The sequence below is a fragment of the Mobula birostris genome, chromosome 22 (genome assembly GCF_030028105.1).
Source record: "Mobula birostris isolate sMobBir1 chromosome 22, sMobBir1.hap1, whole genome shotgun sequence".
Lineage (NCBI taxonomy): Eukaryota > Metazoa > Chordata > Chondrichthyes > Myliobatiformes > Myliobatidae > Mobula > Mobula birostris.
In genome coordinates, this window is record NC_092391.1 from 26,462,151 (window position 1) to 26,480,906 (window position 18,756).

Genomic DNA, 18,756 nt, shown 5'->3' on the forward strand with positions numbered 1-18,756 from the left:
TGTAGCTGGGTGGCCTGAACTGCACCCAGTACTGAAATGTGGTCCCAGTTGTAACATGAGGTCCCGACTCCTGAACTCAGGCCCCCGGCTGATGAAGACAGGCATGCTAAAATGCCTCCTTTACCATCCTGTCTACCTGTGTCACCTCCACCCATCGGTCTCGCTCTCCTACAGCACTCTCCCAGGCCTCCTCACTCACCATCCGCTTAACGCACTGAAACAATACAAGCGAGGTCATTGGACACTCCGATGTGTTTCTTCAATACAAAGCTGCAGTTTTGTCCTTGTTTCACTGAAGATGCTTACTCAGCAGAGCGCACCCTCCGTGAGGACTGATGCACACTGTGCTAAGCCATGTCGTGCTTTAAATGAACCCCTGGATTTACCTTACCAGGTATCACGATTTCTTGAGTCGACAGGGTAAGGACAGATAAGGTCATGGATGGGAACCAGCTGATAGATGCTTTGAACGGCAGGACAACTTACGTTCTTCATGCCGGTATATTTAAGCGTTGCTGGGAGCTGCTCTGTGTCGGGGTCCTTCAGAGTCTCTGTGCTCTGCGTCCAACAGCCTGAAAGGAACAGACTGGAGTTCAGACAACACAATCAGGGAAACAACACACACAAAGCACCGGAGGAACTCAGCAGGTCAGGCAGCATCTGTGGAAGTGAATAGACAGTCGAGCCAAGACCCTATCCCTGAAGTTCGGGCCGAGACTCTTCTTCAGGGATATGTCAGCTTGCCTCCTCTTTCCGGGACCTCCAGATGAGCTGGGCTGGGGTACTTGCAGCTGTGGTGAATGGGGAGGGGGGGATGTGGGGAGGAAGGGAGGAGAGGGAGGGATGACAAGAGGTTGGGAGAGGTGGAGAGGTTGAGGGAGTGGTGTTGGTGAGGGGGAGATGGGAGAGGCTGGTGGGTGGTGGAAACAGTATCAAGGTGGTCAGGACAGGTAGGATGTGGGAACTGTTGGGGAGGGTGGCAACCTTCACCCTTGGTTCACACCTTCAGAGCTTCTGGAAGGGACAGGAAGGACAGAGCAGCCACTGAGTTCCTGCTTCTAGAGTCCATGACCCCCCCTCCTGATGTGCCGCACTGCCCCCTCAGTGGAAACACATCCAAAGGTGGTGGACGAGACTCACACAGGACCGGTCAGCGACAGAGCTGGACCCAGCACCTATCAGCAGGGAGGTCAGAACTAGGGTTGCCAACTTTCTCACTCCCAAATAAGGGACAAAAGTAGCAGTCAAATACGGGATACTTGTGTTTACCCCGAGAAAGACTACTATGACCATGAAGCCTTGCGCGGGCACCTGTGTGCGCATGTGTGACGTGCACATACATGACGTGCACATGTGTGTACGTGCCGATTTTTTCTCTACAAATCAGTTTTGGCTTAATCTTCCCGATTCTGTTAAAGTGAAACTACACTGTACATACATTATTTCTACTTTAAATAGGCTGTGTATTTATCATATCATTCCTGCTTTTACTATATGTTAGTGTTATTTTAGGTTTCATGTGTTATTTGGTATGATTTGGTAGGTTATTTTTTGGGTCTGGGAACACTCAAAAATTTTTCCCACATAAATTAATGGTAATTGCTTCTTCGTTTTATGCCATTTCGGCACGAAAGGTTTCATAGGAACGCTCTACCTTAGCAGGGGAAATATGGGACAAACCAATTTAGCCCAATATACTGGATGTCCTGGCTAATACGGGACAGTTGGCAACCCTAGTCAGAACTCACCAACAGAATGAAATTCTCTCCAGATATCCCGAGCTGTTTCAGAGCTCCCAGCTGACTTACTGAATTTCTCCCTGTGTAAGTGACCAGCAAGGCCAGGCTTACGGCCTCTCGACTAGGCCGGCCCAGTTCAGAGAGCAGTTACACACATCACCGCAGGCCAGCAAGGCCAGGCTTACGGCCTCTCGACTAGGCCGGTCCAGTTCAGAGAGCAGTTACACATATCACCGCGGGCCAGCAACTTTGTCCGAGTTCTGTCGGCCAGAGTCGGCACATCTCCTCCTCTCAAACACATTGGTGAAGTGCATTTCAATGTTTACACCATCACCACTACCACCACAGCGTTGTATAAATTCCAGATTAATTAAAATTCCCCGGCTGCCGTGGTGAGATTAGAACTAATGCCTCTGGGCTGTTAGCTCAGGCTTTGGGATAAGTTATCCAGTAATTTTCCCACGGCACCCCTCTGTCCTGAGTGAGCCCAACAGCAAGATCCCACTGAAGAACGCAGCAGTCAACCCGAGCACAGGAGGTAGCTGCCAAGATCATTTGGCAAGTACGTCAATCTACCTTCTAGTTACATCGGTTCAGGTACAAACCCCAGGGGGAAATCTGCTGCTCTTTCCCAAACCACTGCCCTTGGGATCGACGCAGCAGACAGCAAGGACATGACACCAACACCGTAACCAAAGCAACAATGGCACTGACAACACCAACAGCATTCGCACTCGGCGTGTTGATTCATGGGCCCAGGTCTCTGCACTGGATCGCAGGTTTGATATCGTTATGTTATGTGGCAGGACTTTACTGAAGTGACTCACATTCAGCCGACTCCTGTTCTGAATCCTGGATTCCAGTGGGGATAATCTGTTAAAAGAGAGGGAGAGGTGAGGAGTGGACATAATCACACACCCGACATGGAGTTTAACTATAAATGGAGACATGTATTAAACAGAGGACCACCTCCACTAAAAGTACTCGTTCTACCAGGCCTATGCTGAGTTAACTTATCTCGTTTGCTGACGGAAGGGGCACGTGCACAAGGGGCAGTTGCTGTCAGGATGATGGCATTAAGGTTTGACTGCTGTTTGGTTTGAAGACACATGAAGTGATTTATAATTCATAAAATCTTTCTCATGCTTTTCTTCAGACTTCAGACTTTGATGAGACCACCTCCCTCCTGAACTTTTCAGGAGATGAGTCACTTTGCTCCCTCTTGGTATACCGGTGCTCCCCTGCTCCAAGTGGGTTCCCTTCTCCCTGCAGCGCTGCCTGTAACAGACTGACAACGTTTGCAGGCACAGCCTGCCCCGAGGTGCCAGTCCTTTACTGGAGAACGCAGGCTGAGTGCTTCAACACGACAGTCAAGTGTGGGGAGAGGGAAGTCACAGCCTGTTAAATCTTGATCTGACCTGCACCCCCAGACCAAGTGCATGGGCGGATACACTTGGTGGCCACTTTATTAGGTACACCTGCTCATTAATGCAAAAATCTAATCAGCCAATCACGTGGCAGCAACTCAATGCATAAAAGCATGCAGACATGGTCAAGAGGTTCAGTTGTTCTTCAGACCAAACAGCAGAATGGGGAAGGAGTGTGGTCTAAGTGACTTTGACTGTGGAGTCATTGTTGGTGCCAGGCAGGGTAGTTTAAGTATCTCCTGGAATTCTCTCGAGTTTACAGAGAATGGTGGAAAAACTGACAGATATCCAGTGAGTGGCATTTCTGTGGATGAAAATATCTTGTTAATAAGAGAGGTCAGGGGAGAATGTTTCAAGCTGACAGGAAGGTGACAGTAACTCAAATAACCACAATTTACAACTGTAGAGTGCAGAAGCGCATCTCCGAATGCACAACACATTGAACCTTGAAATGGGCGGGCTAGAGCAGCACAAGACAACTGGCTCCACTGCTGTGCCTAATAAAGTGGCCAGTAGTGTATATAGGCACTCGTACACCTGCTCACAGACCCTGAGGGAAACACACATCTCCGTCATAGGCACGCAGATATGTGTGCAAGTGTCACGTGTTTGGATGTGTTTGTACACAAATGTATTTGTACACACACACTTTTCCACGCACTAACGTCATGGAGTGAGCCCCAGAATTCAGGACCAAGCTCCTAACTCAGATTCAGATTCACGTCTACGTCAAAATGTACCGTAAAGTGCGTCATTTGCTTGAGTAACCAACACAACCTAAGGATGTGGTGGGGGCAGCCCACAAGTGTGGCCACACATTCCAGCACGCCCACATTGTTCAGCAGAACAACAGCAGCCCCCTGACTCCCAGCCCACCCATACACACATAAACACAGTCCTCCAACACTATTACAAACCAATCTGGACGATGCTGAGGATGTTCTACGAGTCTGTGGTGGCCAGTGCGATCATGTTTGTTGTTGTGTGCTGGGGCAGCAGGCTGAGGGTAGCAGACACTAACAGAATCAACAAACTCATTCGTAAGGCCAGTGATGTTGTGGGGATGGAACTGGACTCTCTCACGGTGGTGTCTGAAAAGAGGATGCTGTCCAAGTTACATGCCATCTTGGACAATGTCTCCCATCCACTACATAATGTACTGGTTGGGCACAGGAGTACATTCAGCCAGAGACTCATTCCACCGAGATGCAACACAGAGCGTCATAGGAAGTCATTCCTGCCTGTGGCCATCAAACTTTACAACTCCTCCCTTGGAGGGTCGGACACCCTGAGCCAACAGGCTGGTCCTGGACTTATTTCCTGGCATAATTTACATATTACTATTTAATTATTTATGGTTTTATTACTATTTAATTATTTATGGTGCAACTGTAACGAAAACCAATTTCCCCTGGGATTAATAAAATATGACTATGACTATGACTATGACTATACCAATCCCCAGGACCTCAGATTGTACCAAATACTATCAAGGAACAGAGACATGGATTGGGAGCAGACTTGCCCCTAGAGACAATCGGGAACGTGGAGCAAAGTCCAACACTGCAGACTGAAGTCTAACACTGAACTGGAGCTCCACTGTCGCAGACCAGACCCCAGTGTTACTGACCCTACCCTGACGTGACGCGGAAGCTAGGTATTACCGAACTGTCTGGCAGTTGTTTGACCTTCTTGAGTTTGGCCTGTAGGTTCAGGAGTTGCTCCTCTTGCCGGAACAGTTCAATCTGCAGCTCGTCGCATCTCTCGCCCTGCTCGCGGATCAGCTTGCGGTAGTTGTCCTTTTGCTGCAAGGTCTGCGTGTGCAGTTTGTGGATCTCCTCCCTCGACTTCAGAGCCTGTGGCGGGGCAGCAGACACGGGGAGACACAGGCACAGGTACCAAGTGAGACCCAAGCTTAGACAACAACTAAAGCACCAGCCCCTGCCTTGTGGCAGTCAGGCTCTCTCCTGATGTGCACTGGTTAGTCTCTCAGCATCTGGAAAGACTTCCAGGGGGTCACAGTGCACTGACCTCCCCACCTTGATCCTGCCTACTCGACATCGAGCGAGATTGTGCTCATCTCCAGCTGAAGATTCCACAGGGATTGGCCAACTTCCCGCTGTTCCATATCCAGTGGCGACCTCAGTCTCTCCTCGTGTGTTGAAACACGGGAGAAGGGCAGCTGCTGGTTTCTGCTGGAGCAGTGGCATCACTCTCCACCCCCTCAGCTTTACCCTGCATAGGATTGCAGCTGGACAAACAGCAAATCCCTTCAGCTGAAACACAGGAGAAGGGCAGCTGCTGGTTTCTGCTGGAGCAGTGGCATCACTCTCCACCCCCTCAGCTTTACCCTGTGCAAGTTTCTCCTGGACAAACAGCAAACCCCTTCAGCCGAAATAAGTTGGCACACTCTAGAGAAAGACTGATACAACTTAGTATATGAGTTATGTTACACTTAATTTTAAAGTTTTAAAATTATTTGTTACTACCTTTCATGTTTGAAAATAACTAACTTTAAAAAAGTCTAAATTTTAAAATATTGATTTAAATTTACTTCATGGGTTTCTAAATGCTTCTATGGGAAAAAAAATTAAGTAGTTCAAGGGTCTTTCACAGAGGTGACCTTTCAGAGCCCTTGGGGTGGGTGGGGGGGTTGGGCTACTCAGAACCATGGGATGTCTCCATGGAAACCGTAAGACCATCCGGAAGTGCAGGCCCCATATAGTGAAAGTTACGATTTGAAGGAGAGAATCTCTTTTCCAGTTACCTGGTCCCTCTCTGTCGCCACTTCTTGCATTTGGAGCAAGATTGCTTCGATGCGATCCTTGTACATCTGGGAATCTTTCCGCAGTGTTACACACTTCAGCTCGAACACCTCCTTCTCTTCCAGGTACTTTACCAGGAACCAAGAGAACAAGACAAGAGTTGGAATTAGGAAGAAAACTGAGTCTACCAATGGTTCTTTAACCAGGTGCGTAGCCCCTGATCCGGCTGGGTCAGCGGCACCAGGGCTCCTAGATTCACAGAAGGTGGGGATGACCCTCCATCACAGCTCTGGGATCTACAACCATGGGTGTCTCCAGGCTACTCTGTCAAGTTGGGCTTCCTTCCCAAGCTCTCTCTTGCTGCTGACTCCAACGTCTGCAGTTATGATTGGGAGATCCTCCTGTGTTCCTCCCCCAAGGGAACAAACCCAACCCTGGGCCACTGAGCCTTATCATCACCCTCCACGTGACCAGTGTTTCTGTAGTGAGTTCAATGTGGGGAAAATTTCTCTAACCTTTTCCAAGAGGCACAGTTGACCTTGGACATTAGGGAGCACAACCAAATGCTTGCTCAATGTGAAGAACTTTCATTTGGTTTTCAAAGAGGGGAGGGAGATGAAGGGTTTTGGGGCCAAGAAAAATTTGTACAGCCAGAGGAAATGCGGGGGGGCGGGGTAGCTATACAACAGGTTACAGTTGGAGTTAAGAGTGGTGAAGGTGAGGTACAGGATGCAAATGTTGATTTCCCTGGCCGGGGAGGCAATGTTGGTCAATGGCATTTGGGTTGATATGGTCAACATTGTTGGTCAATGGCATTTGGGTTGATATGGTCAACATTTTGTTGGTCAATGCCATTTGGGTTGATATGGTCATCACTGTTGGTCAATGGCATTTGGGTTGATATGGTCATCACTGTTGGTCAATGGCATTTGGGTTGATATGGTCATCACTGTTGGTCAATGGCATTTGGGTTGATATGGTCAATATAATTGGTGAATGCTCAATGTGAAGGACGATCAAATCTACAGATGGAATAGAGAACTGTGCTGACAAAGTCAGGGATGAGGGTCTCAGCAAGGGTTGTTGCTGTTAAAAGGGAGGCCATGGGACTGAAAAATCAGCTCAGGGTTACCAGTTGCAAAAGGTCTAGTCCTTTGAGATAGGGAGTGGAATGGACATGATGGAAAATTTAAGGGACTGATATCATGATTTTGATTTTCTAATTTGAACTGGAGCAAAATGGAACTCAAAGCTGGACACCAGCCGTTCAATTGGAGAATCTCCCTGTGTAAAGGGAAGAGGAAGGTGTGAAAAGGTGTTGCCTGCTGTGAGGGAATCCAGGAGTGCCCCTATTAACTGTTTGAAGAGAGACAGAGAGAGACATTCATCATTAATGGTTTGTTTGGAAAGGAGAGAGAGAGACTAAGATTGACGGTTGGACTGACACGGGAGTTAACTTTGGAGATAAAAACTGAGCAGCTCGAAGGTTGCTATGGTGACCAACAGGACATTATTGATGTTACTTCCAAGGACTTGTTGCCTGCTCGCATTCCTTTACAGACAAAGGAAGGAGGGACTCTTTGAATGACAGGTGATGCTCAGCCTGGTGAGATAAATGGGAGGTCAGATGGTACAGACCTCAGACACATGATCTGGACACTGAGTGAGCGTTGTTGTGCCCGCAGAGAAAGTGGGTTTTGGAGGATCGATCAGGTGGATCGATCCAAATTGCTCTTCCAGTGAAGGAGAAGGGGTTGACTGGTGGTGGTTTGTCTATGTGTCCACCCTTGCCGGGGGGATAGCTCCACCACAGGAAAACCGGTCCCCCTGGTTAAAGTCACAGTCGGTGACTTGTGAAGAATTTCGGGCGATGACAAGAAAATAGACGGCAACAGCTCACCTGAAGACCCAACTCACTCTCTCTCTCCATCGCTATTCAACTACATACCATGAACTGAACTGAACTGAACTTTACTCAACATCATAAAACTGTATCTTTTTACCCCTAGACTTAAAGAAGCTTGGTTTTTCATATATCTATTTCCACACTTACTGATTTACATATATATAAAATCATTGCTGACCTGTTTGATTTATTTACATTGATATTTACTGCATTGCGGAGTTGTTAATAAATATTATTAGTTATTATCAATACTAGACTCCAAAGTGGTTTCTATTTCTGCTGGTTTCTGTATCCCCGTCACGGGGTACGTGACAAAATTGGGGCCTACATCCGCAATATGAACAAATTGGTCGGGAGGCTGGTTTGGTTTGATTTGATTGGGGAAAATCCCTTTTGATTTAGACTTTTAATTTGGTTTTGTGGAAAAACAGCAGAAATGGATGTTAGAGACTTTCTGAAATCACCAGACCTGGTGTCCTTGAAGAAGGCTAGGAGATACGAGTTGCGGGACATTGCGAAGGAAGTGAATGTTGAGGTGAAGAGAGGTATGACGAAAGCAGAAATTCAAAGGAAAATAGCTGAATATTATGTCTGTATACGGACATTTGAAGAGAGGGAGTTAAGGAGGTTTCCTGTGGTCAAAGAGGAGGTTGAGGTCCACCTGGAACAGTTGAAGATAGAGAGATTGAAATTAGAGAGAGAGGAGGCAGAGAGGCAGAGAGAGGAGAGAGCGTTTGAAAGGGAGAGATGGCAACAGAACGCTCAGATGGCGAATCGTGAGGAGGGGTTTAGTGTCAGTCGAGAAATTAGGTTAGTACCTCCATTTGATGAAGCAGAAGTTGACAGGTATTTCCTACATTTCGAGAAAGTGGCCGGTAATCAGGAGTGGCTGCGGGAGCAGTGGGCGGTGTTACTACAGAGTGTGGTAAAGGGGAAGGCTCAGCAAGCATATGCAGCCCTGTCTCTTGAAGATGCAAAGGATTATGATAAAGTGAAGGATGCTGTGTTTAAGGCTTATGAGCTAGTCCCGGAGGCGTATAGACAAAGGTTTCGAGGTTTGAGAAAGTCCTGGAACTAAACGTATGTGGAGTTTGCCTGACAAACAGGTATACTTTGATTGGTGGTGTGCTTCAAAAGAGGCGAATGAGAATATCGACAACTTGAAAGAGTTAATGTTGATTGAAGAGTTTAAAAACTGCGTCTCGGCTGAGATAAGGACGCACTTAGAGGGAAAAGGGGCGGCGACACTATCAGAAGCTGCTAAGTTAGCAGACGAATATGCGCTAACTCATAAAGTTAAATTTTTCCCCACTAAGAGTAACCCACAAGGGGGTAGAGATAATCCACTGGCTAAACCAGAGAGTAAACCGGGGATTAGTGATCAAAGTAAGAAGGAAGGGAAACAGTTGGGGGAAACATTTCCCAGTTTTAAGTGTTACTCTTGTGGAAAACCTGGCCATGTGGCATCAAATTGTTTTGCTACGAAAAGGAGGAAAGGAAAGGAGAAAGAGAAAACCCCAACTGGCTGTGTTTCGACGGCTAAAACACTGCTGAAGAAAGGAGGGTCGAACCGAGTTCAGGAGGGACTCGATAGGTTTATTTCAGAAGGGTTCGTGTCGGTGAGGGAGGGGTCAAACCCAGTCCCAGTTAGAATATGGAGAGATACTGGAGCTTTCCAGTCACTGATATTAAAGAATGTTTTGGAATTTGGTGCGGAGACAGATACTGGAGAAGTAAACATCATTAAGGGGATAGAGGCCGTGCCTTTGCATAAGATAATTTTGAAATGTGACTTGGTATCGAAACCAGTCATAATAGGGGTCCAATCCAAGCTACCGATAGACCATGTTGATGTCTTACTCGGTAATGACCTTGCAGATGGGGATGTTTACCCAGCAGTTCAGCTCACAAGTAAGCCTGCTGCTGCTGAGGACCCGCCCAGAGATGCTGATGTGTACCCACATGTGCAGTGACATGAAGCACGTCCAGAAAGGCTGCTGCTGCTAATATTGATTTATCTGAGACTTTCCTACCATCCCTATAGCAACAGGAATTAGGGGGTAGTAAGGCTGAGGAGAACAAGGAGGAGAGGAAAGACCTGTCCTTGTCAAGGAAGGAGTTCATAGAGGAGCAGAATAAAGATCCGGAAATTGTGGCTTTAAAAGAGACAGCTCTCTCTGAGGAGATTCAGAGAGAAACAGTGGGGTATTATGTTAAGGATGGGGTGTTGATGAGGAAGTGGAGACCAGCCACTGTGCCTGCGAGTGAGGATTGGGCTATTGTGCACCAGATGGTGGTTTCAAAGGTTTATAGGGTTGAAATTTTAAACCTGGCCCATAAGATGCCTTTAGGGGGACATTTTGGAATAAAAAAGACAGTGCACAGGATCATGAGGGAGTTTTATTGGCCTAATGTGAGGAGAGATATTGTCAATTACTGTAGAGGGTGTCATACGTGGCTATTCCAAAAGCCCCACTTCGGCCAATCCCTGCTCTTGGTGAACCTTTTTCCAGGGTCATAGTGGATTATGTAGGCCCTTTGCCAAAAACTGCAGCTGGTCATCAGTATTTGTAAGAATAATGTGCACTGCATCTAGGTTCCCAGAAGCTGTGCCTCTGTGAAACATCCAGGCCAAGACTGTGGTAAAAGCACTCAGCAAGTTTTTCGCACTGGTAGGTTTACCTAAAGAAATTCAATCTGACCAGGGTAGCAACTTCACTTCAAAAATATTCCAGCAAGTAGTGTCTGAGCTGGGAGCTCAACAGATTGTGTCATCTGCCTACCACCCGGAGTCTCAAGGGGCTCTGGAGAGGTTTCATTCCACTTTAAAAACTATGATTAAGACCTGCTGCCTGCTGCCATGAGAATGACAAGGACTGGGATGAGGGGATACACCTACTACTTTTTGCTGTGAGGGACACCATTCAAGAGCCTTTGGGGTTCAGCCCGTTTGAGCTCATTTTCGGCCATAGGCCCAAAGGACCTTTGACCCTGCTCAGGGAGCAATGGTCTAACCCAGAAGTGTGTGTCAGCGTGTTAGACTATGTTTTAAAATTCCGTGTAAGGCTTAACAAGGCCTGTGACCTTGCCAGGAAGAATCTGCAGCACTCCCAAATTAAAATGAAACATTGGTTTGATGAGAGAGCGGGGGAGCAAGTGTTTGAAGTTGGACCCAAAACCGAAAAAACAAGTAAAAGGACTAATTGGTGTTTTGAAATGGGGCACAGGTGCAGTGCATCACGTCATTATGAATTCAGCCCAGCTTATGAAATGGCATCTTCACAGAATAAACTTTGAGGAAAGTAAAATGGTTGAAGAAATTAGAAACAAGAAAGAACAAAGAAAGAGAATGGATGACTGTATTGATAGAGTGGGGAAGGCTAAATGCCTTATTAAGATTGACTTGTTAAAAGGATACCGGGGTGTTCCTTTAACAGAGAGGGCTAAAGAGATATCAGTATTTGTGATACTGTCGAGACTGTGTGAGTACAATGTTTTTCCCTTCGGGATGAAAAATGCACCAGGGACATTTCAAAGAATGATCAATTCAGTGACTAGAGGGTTAGAAAACACAGAGGCCTATATTGATGACCTAGTGGTCTGGAGTGACACATGGGAAGAACATATTGCAGTGGTAGAGAAACTGTTTGATAGACTGTCTAAGGCCAATCTTAAGGTGAACCTTGATAAAAGTGAATCTGGCCATGTCACAGTCACATATCTGGGTTATGTGGTGGGCCAAGGCCAGCTGGCTCCTGGACAGGCCAAGGTTCAAGTGATTGCTGAAGTTCCTGTTCCAACTAGCAAGAAAGCTTTGAGAAGGTTTTTAGGGATGGTTGGGTATTATAGGAAATTCTGTAAGAACTTTGCTGACATTGCTCTTCCTCTAAAAAAGCTCCTATGGGAAGAGTGAAAGGTTTGCATGGAATGACCTTTGCCAGGAGGCATTTGAACGTCTGAAAACCATCCTCTGTTACCATCCTGTGCTCAAAGCACTGAATTTCTTGAAACCATTCTCAATCGCAACAGATGCTAGTGACGAAGTTGCTGGGGCAGTACTGTTACAGAAGGGTACGGATGATATTGGACACCCAGTAGCTTATTTCTCAAAGAAATTTAATGTGAACCAGAAAAATTATTCCACCGTTGAGAAGGAATTATTGGCACTTATTCTGGCCTTACAACATTTTGAGGCTTATATTTGTCCTGCTCAAAGACCTCTTGTGATTTACACAGATCACAATCCGCTGGTGTTTCTAAATAAAATGAAGGATAAAAATAGGAGGTTGTTAAATTGGAGTCTACTATTGCAGGAATTTGATCTGGTAATCAAACGTGTAAAAGGTACTGATAACATCATAGCTGATTGCTTATGCTGATGTTCAGTTGGAAACAATGTTAAGTTGCTTTCTCATCTGATGTTTTTTCCCTGTATTGTTTAAAACCCTGTGATGGACATATTTAAAAAAATCATCTTTGACAATTTTTTTTCTCTGAGGAAGGGGAGTGTGAGGGGATCCAGGAGTGCCCCTATTAACTGTTTGAAGAGAGACAGAGAGAGACATTTATCATTGATGGTTTGTTTGGAAAGGAGAGAAAGACAAAGATTGATGGTTGGACTGACACGGGAGTTAACTTTGGAGATAAAAACTGAGCAGCTCGAAGGTTGCTATGGTGACCAACAGAACATTATTGATGTTACTTCCAAGGACTTGTTGCCTGCTCGCATTCCTTTACAGACAAAGGAAGGAGGGACTCTTTGAATGACAGGTGATGCTCAGCCTGGTGAGATAAATAGGAGGTCGGATGGTACAGACCTCAGACACATGATCTGGACACTGAGTGAGCGTTGTTGTGCCCGCAGAGAAAGTGGGTTTTGGAGGATCGATCAGGCGGGTCGATCCAAATTGCTCTTCCAGTGAAGGAGAAGGGGTTGACTGGTGGGGGTTTGTCTATGTGTCCACCCTTGCCGGGGGGATAGCTCCACCACAGGAAAACCGGTCCCCCTGGTTAAAGTCACAGTCGGTGACTTGTGAAGAATTTCGGGCGATGACAAGAAAATAGACGGCAACAGCTCACCTGAAGACCCAACTCACTCTCTCTCTCCATCGCTATTCAACTACATACCATGAACTGAACTGAACTGAACTTTACTCAACATCATAAAACTGTATCTTTTTACCCCTAGACTTAAAGAAGCTTGGTTTTTCATATATCTATTTCCACACTTACTGATTTATATATATATATATATATATATATATATATATAATCATTGCTGACCTGTTTGATTTATTTACATTGATATTTACTGTATTGCGTAGTTGTTAATAAATATTATTAGTTATTAGCAATACTAGACTCCAAAGTGGTTTCTATTTCTGCTGGTTTCTGTATCCCCGATACGGGGTACGTGACACTGCGCACACGTTGACACTCACCCCATACCTGTCCAACTCTGTTCCAGCTGAAACAGGAACCACCCCTTCGTCGCCTCCTCCTGTCCTGACCTAAAGGTTTGTGCTGGACGTTAGGTCCCAGATCTGCTGGACCAGATTCTTATTGAATGCAGTAGTGTCCAGTTGATGGCTCCCATAGATGAAAAGATTAACTTCCTATTTGCAGAGCCTTCAGTGAATTGAACTCTGCCAAATGACTGCATTAATCTGTACGTATGATGGGAGTACCAGATGAGCCTTGGGACTATGGACAGGGGATCCAAACTGCCTTCCCGAGATGAAGGTAATTAAACACCGCCCTTGACAGTGGTGCCCAGCTTTGGAGAGCAGGGAACAGGGGAGAGTAAATCCTACCTTGTCTCGTAACTCTGCCACATCCTGAAGCTCTTTACGTAAACTGTAAATGCTGTTGACAAGTTCTTGATGTTCTTCCAGCGCCGTCCTCCGGTCGTCTTCCAGAATCTGGATGTATATCTTACTTTTATCGACATCGTCAGCCTTTAATTTGTGCAACAATTAAATAAAAGCAGATTAGATTTCCTGATGTCTGCTGCAGATTAGCTTTGTGTAAATTAAGTGTGTTGTATGTTCATAACCTGTCAAATCTGTTATAACGCAATTAAGTTGAAGCACACCGAAACCAGCTTAAGTGAAACTCTTTGGCACAGACTCTGCAAAGGACAGACAATTCTTGATAGACCAAGATTATAAAACATCCAGGAGGCACTCTGAAACTACAGAACCTCATTAATTACAAACTACCTTAATATATCAAGTGTCAGTTCCAGCTTGGGGCACGAGGCACAGCTTGACGTCTAGTCACCATATCCAGTTGGAACTCGCAGTAACATATACAGAACATTCAGAAAACCAGACAGCAGTCATGGGAGAGAAACAGATTCAACAGTTCAGGTCGAGGACTCATCAACAAAACAATACTGGAAGGTTGAGAAAACGGATATGTGTTTAGGTGCAGGGGACAATGAGGAGGGGGGAGCAGGGAGAATGTCCATGATTGGTGGGAGTCTTTGCACACCAGCAATTGAAGAAGGAAAATTTTACTGCCTGACTGGCTGAATGTTTCTGATTTTATTTTCAATTTCCAGCGTGTTTCATTTGTTTTCTGCTTTGAACTGGGTTTCAAGTTCAGTGGTAGCATCTCAAGGTGGCTGTGAGGCTGAAGGAAGGGGTGGCTTTTGCAGAATGGTCTGCAAGGTACCTTGACAAAGACAAGGTCCACTCGCGTAAAAGGGCAAATTTGAACTTGAGCCCAAGCTCTGAAGATACTGCTTCGTGTGGCAACTTCTCTGCACAGGACAAGAACTATAGAGAGCTGTGGACACAGCTCAGCACATCACAGGAACCAGCCTCCCCTCCATGGACTCTGTCTATGCTTTTCACCACCTCAGTAAAGCAGCTGACCCACCCTGGACATCCTCTCTTCTCCCCTCCCCTATCAGGCAGAAAATACAAAGGCCTGAAAGCACGTCCCACCAGGCTCAATGATGGATTCTTTCCCATTGTAATCAGGTGCTTGAAAGGACCCCTTGTATGATATGATGGACGCCTGGCCTCACAATCTACCTCGTCATTATCTTGCACTTTATTGTTTACCTGCACCGCACTTTTTCAATTATTCTGCATTGTTATTGTTTTACTTACTCTAGTTCTCTGCACTGCGTGATGATTTGATCTGTATAAGCATTATGCAAGACAAGCCTTTCATGGTATCATGTGACAGAAATGAACCAATACCGGCACAAATGCCTTCCCTGGCGCAGGAAGGCTTGTAGAATTCTCCACTTGGACACTGATACCAAGTTGAACTTGACTTGGAGAACAGGAAAGCCCAGATGAAGTCCCTCTCCTGGCACATCTCCCCAATGTCATGGTCTGATCATGGCGCTGAGGTAAACTTGAAACCAAAGACTGGGGATGCAGTGTACAAGCTGGGCCAAGCTCTCACCGGACTCCACAGTCAATACTCCCGACCACTAAAGAGAAAACATAAGCTCAAGGTTCTCAGACCATTCTCAAATGCTCCTTCTTGGCCAAGAGTCAGTAAATCTCTTCAAGGAAGCTTTGGGACCATCCTTGAGTCTTCTCCTCGCTCTCAGACCAGGATATGAGCTTTGGAGAATGGTACTGGGGACGCGAATGGCATGGCCAGCCCTGCTTGTGTGGCACAGTTACAGCAGTAGAGCTGCTTCTCTCCTGGAGGTCTCCTAAAGGACCCACTCTTGTTTCAGCTTAATGCATGAAGCAGCACAATGTGGAGGAAAGGCAATGAAAAGGGAACTCCGTTCTCGTCCCAGGCGGTGATTACCTGCTCAGGGCAGACCAGCTCCTGCACCTTTGCCTTCAGCAGGTCGTTTTCGCGCTGGAGCTCCCAGATAAGTTCCTGCTTTGGCCTCTGCTCCATGGCGTGCCGCAGCTTTATGGTGTGAGTCCTCTCCACCTTGTACCCGTCCTCCGCCAGCATTAGGCTGTGCTTCAGCTTCTCGATCTGGAGCAACGTTTAAGATGCCTGGGCAGTTAGTTCACACAGTCCAAATTCACCCGTCACCATCAGAAACTAAAGCATTAGCTACACCTGCAAATCGGCCCTCTGATGGGGAAAGTTCTGGTCCCAGGGATGGGAAGGAGCTCAGAGTCATTGAGAATCTGTACAATGGGACTAATGGGGAAGGCAATGGGTCAAGTTGAATTCTATATATAGGGGCAAATAAGTAAGGGCTCCCTCCAAGAGGACCACAACCTTGCCATAGGTTTTGGAGGCTTGCATGAATCAATGGCCCAGAGAGCTGAGTTGACTGGAGTCGGGGGACTTGTGCCCTGACTCATGGTAGGGTCATGCATGCCAAACAGGTCAAAGGATAGAGGCCAGACTAAGGGTGGTCCACCAGTCCTCCAGGTTCAGGGCTTCAACTCTGGGCTAACAACCCTGACTGGTAAAACAAGAATTGTTATGGAAACAGCAAAGAAGAACCCTTCTATATCTGTGTGCAACTGGAATGTCGGACAGAAATGGAGGACCTTCATTGTTGCCCAAAACTCCAGTGATATAATGGGCAGTAAGCACATAGGGGCTTAGTCATTTGTAACAAGAGTGAATGGGAAGTGGTTTGATTCCTTATGATATGGATGAGAAAACAAATGTGTACAAAACTGGAAAACAGGCAAACAAATTTCCCAAGGCCAAGATATGTTTTCCCAAGGTGTCCATATGTGAGATGAGGAGACAATTCAGCATCATCAGAAGCTTTGGCTATTATTGAGTTTGAGGACCTGAATCTTTTTAGGGAAGGTAGAGGGAGGAACCAGATGGATAATGAAGTGAAGAATCCAATGGGAATCTGGGAAGGGATGGGCTCTGATTCAGGATGGATTGTGAAGAGAAGAATCCAATAGGAATCTGGGAGGGGATGGGCTCTGATTCAGGATGGATAATGAAGTGAAGAATCCAGTGGGAATCTGGGAAGGGATGGGCTCTGATTCAGGGTGGATCGTGAAGAGATTCCAATGGGAATCTGGGAAGGGATGGGTTCTGATTCAGGATGGATCAAGAAGAGATTCCAATGGGATTCTGGGAGGGGATGGCCTCTGATTCAGGGTAGATCATGAAGAGATTCCAATGGGAATCTGGGAGAGGATGGGCTCTGATTCGGGATGGATCGTGAAGAGAAGAATCCAATAAGAATCTGGGAGGGGATGGGCTCTGATTCAGCGTGGATCCTGAAGAGATTCCAATGGGAATCTGGGAGGGGATGGGCTCTGATTCAGGGTAGATCATGAAGAGATCCCAATGGGAATCTGGGGAGGGATGGGCTCTGATTCAGGATGGATAATGAAGTGAAGAATCCAATGGGAATCTGGGAGGGGATGGGCTCTGATTTGAGATGGATCGTGAAGAGAAGAATCCAATAGCAATCTGGGAGGGGATGGGCTCTGATTCAGGATGGATAATGAAGTGAAGAATCCAGTGGGAATCTGGGAAGCGATGGGCTCTGATTCAGGGTGGATCGTGAAGAGATTCCAATGGGAATCTGGGAAGGGATGGGTTCTGATTTGGGATGGATCGTGAAGAGAAGAATCCAATAGGAATCTGGGAGGGGATGGGCTCTGATTCAGGATGGATAATGAAGTGAAGAATCCAGTGGGAATCTGGGAAGGGATGGGCTCTGATTCAGGGTGGATCGTGAAGATATTCCAATGGGAATCTGGGAAGGGATGGGTTCTGATTCAGGATGGATCGTGAAGAGATTCCAATGGGAATCTGGGAGGGGATGGGCTCTGATTCACTTTTCCACCCACCTCCAGCTGCAGGTCTCTGTTCCTCATCATGGCCTGGTTCTTCTCCTCACTCTGCATTGCAAAGTCCTTTGCCCATTTGTAGTTCTCCTCCTTGCATATCCTCAGCTCCTCGCTGTAGTTGTTGCGCTCCTCCCGCATCTTCCAGAATCGCTCCTGGTGCTTGTGCAGCTCGCTCAGCTTCACCTGCATCTGCCTGATGTGGTCTTCCTTGTTCTTCAGCTCGGCGGTCAGCTCCTGAACCCGCCGGTTGCTCTGGATCACCGCCTGCTGCTGCTTCTGCACCTCGGCCATCAGCAGCTGGGTCAGACTCGACTCTCCTCCAGCATCTAAGCAAAGGCAGTGAGACCCGGATCAGCCTTCCAGCTTGGATAACCACCCCAGACATCAGCCACCTCCTTATTGACAGGTCCACTGCAGCAGGGGGCTGAGCAGATGGCACAGAGAAAAAATAATTCAGACGTGAACTCTGCAGCCTTTCTCAATCTCATTCTCCTTGTCTCTGCACAGTGAGGGCTGATGTCAACCCATCCATCAGATCTATGTTCAATCCACATCTCAACCAACACATTCCCTCAACAAACTAGCAGAACTGAAAAGTACTTCACAGCCAGTGATGAGTTTTGAAACAGCTACTGTTATAGGAAATCAAGGATCAAGAGTTAACTTTATTCGCTATATACATTTAGATATATTAGGAATTTGTCGTGGTGTGTTGGCCAGCGTGTTGCATGTGACAAATACACTTTGTACACAGCAAGATCCCATATGAAACTTTTAACAGCTACAGCGAGGAGTTTCCATACAATAGAGTTGGGGGGGGGGTCTAGGGCACAGTTTCATAATAGAAGGGCATCCCTTGAGAAAAGAGGAGTATTTTTAGGCAGAAAGTGGTAAATGTGTGGAATTCATTGTCACGGATGGCTGTGGAGGCCAAAGGCCTTTGGGTATATTTAAGGTGGAGGTTGAATGGTCAAGGTGTCAAAGCATCCTGGGAGAAGGCGGTGAATGGGGTTGAGAGGGTAATAAATTAGCCGTGATGGAATAGTGGAACAGACTCAATGGGCTGAATGGCCTAATTCTGCTCCTGTGCCTTATGGTCCTATATAAAATGATGAACTCAGTGACTAACAAGAGAAAATCTGCAGA

General features: G+C 46.6%; 1 protein-coding gene across 6 annotated transcripts in view; it reads right to left on the minus strand.

Moving 5' to 3' along the window:
* Window positions 1–18,756, minus strand: part of card9 (caspase recruitment domain family, member 9) — a 46,216-nt gene that overhangs the window by 21,309 nt on the left and 6,151 nt on the right. For all 6 annotated transcript variants that reach the window (XM_072239990.1, XM_072239988.1, XM_072239989.1 and 3 more), the window contains exons 4-10: window positions 17,611–17,936; window positions 15,623–15,802; window positions 13,651–13,794; window positions 5,934–6,059; window positions 4,831–5,022; window positions 2,567–2,612; window positions 487–572 (exon numbers count right to left, since the gene is read on the minus strand). In XM_072239990.1, the coding sequence (XP_072096091.1) occupies window positions 487–572; window positions 2,567–2,612; window positions 4,831–5,022; window positions 5,934–6,059; window positions 13,651–13,794; window positions 15,623–15,802; window positions 17,611–17,936 (1,100 nt within the window). The remainder of the gene's footprint in view (window positions 1–486; window positions 573–2,566; window positions 2,613–4,830; window positions 5,023–5,933; window positions 6,060–13,650; window positions 13,795–15,622; window positions 15,803–17,610; window positions 17,937–18,756) is intronic.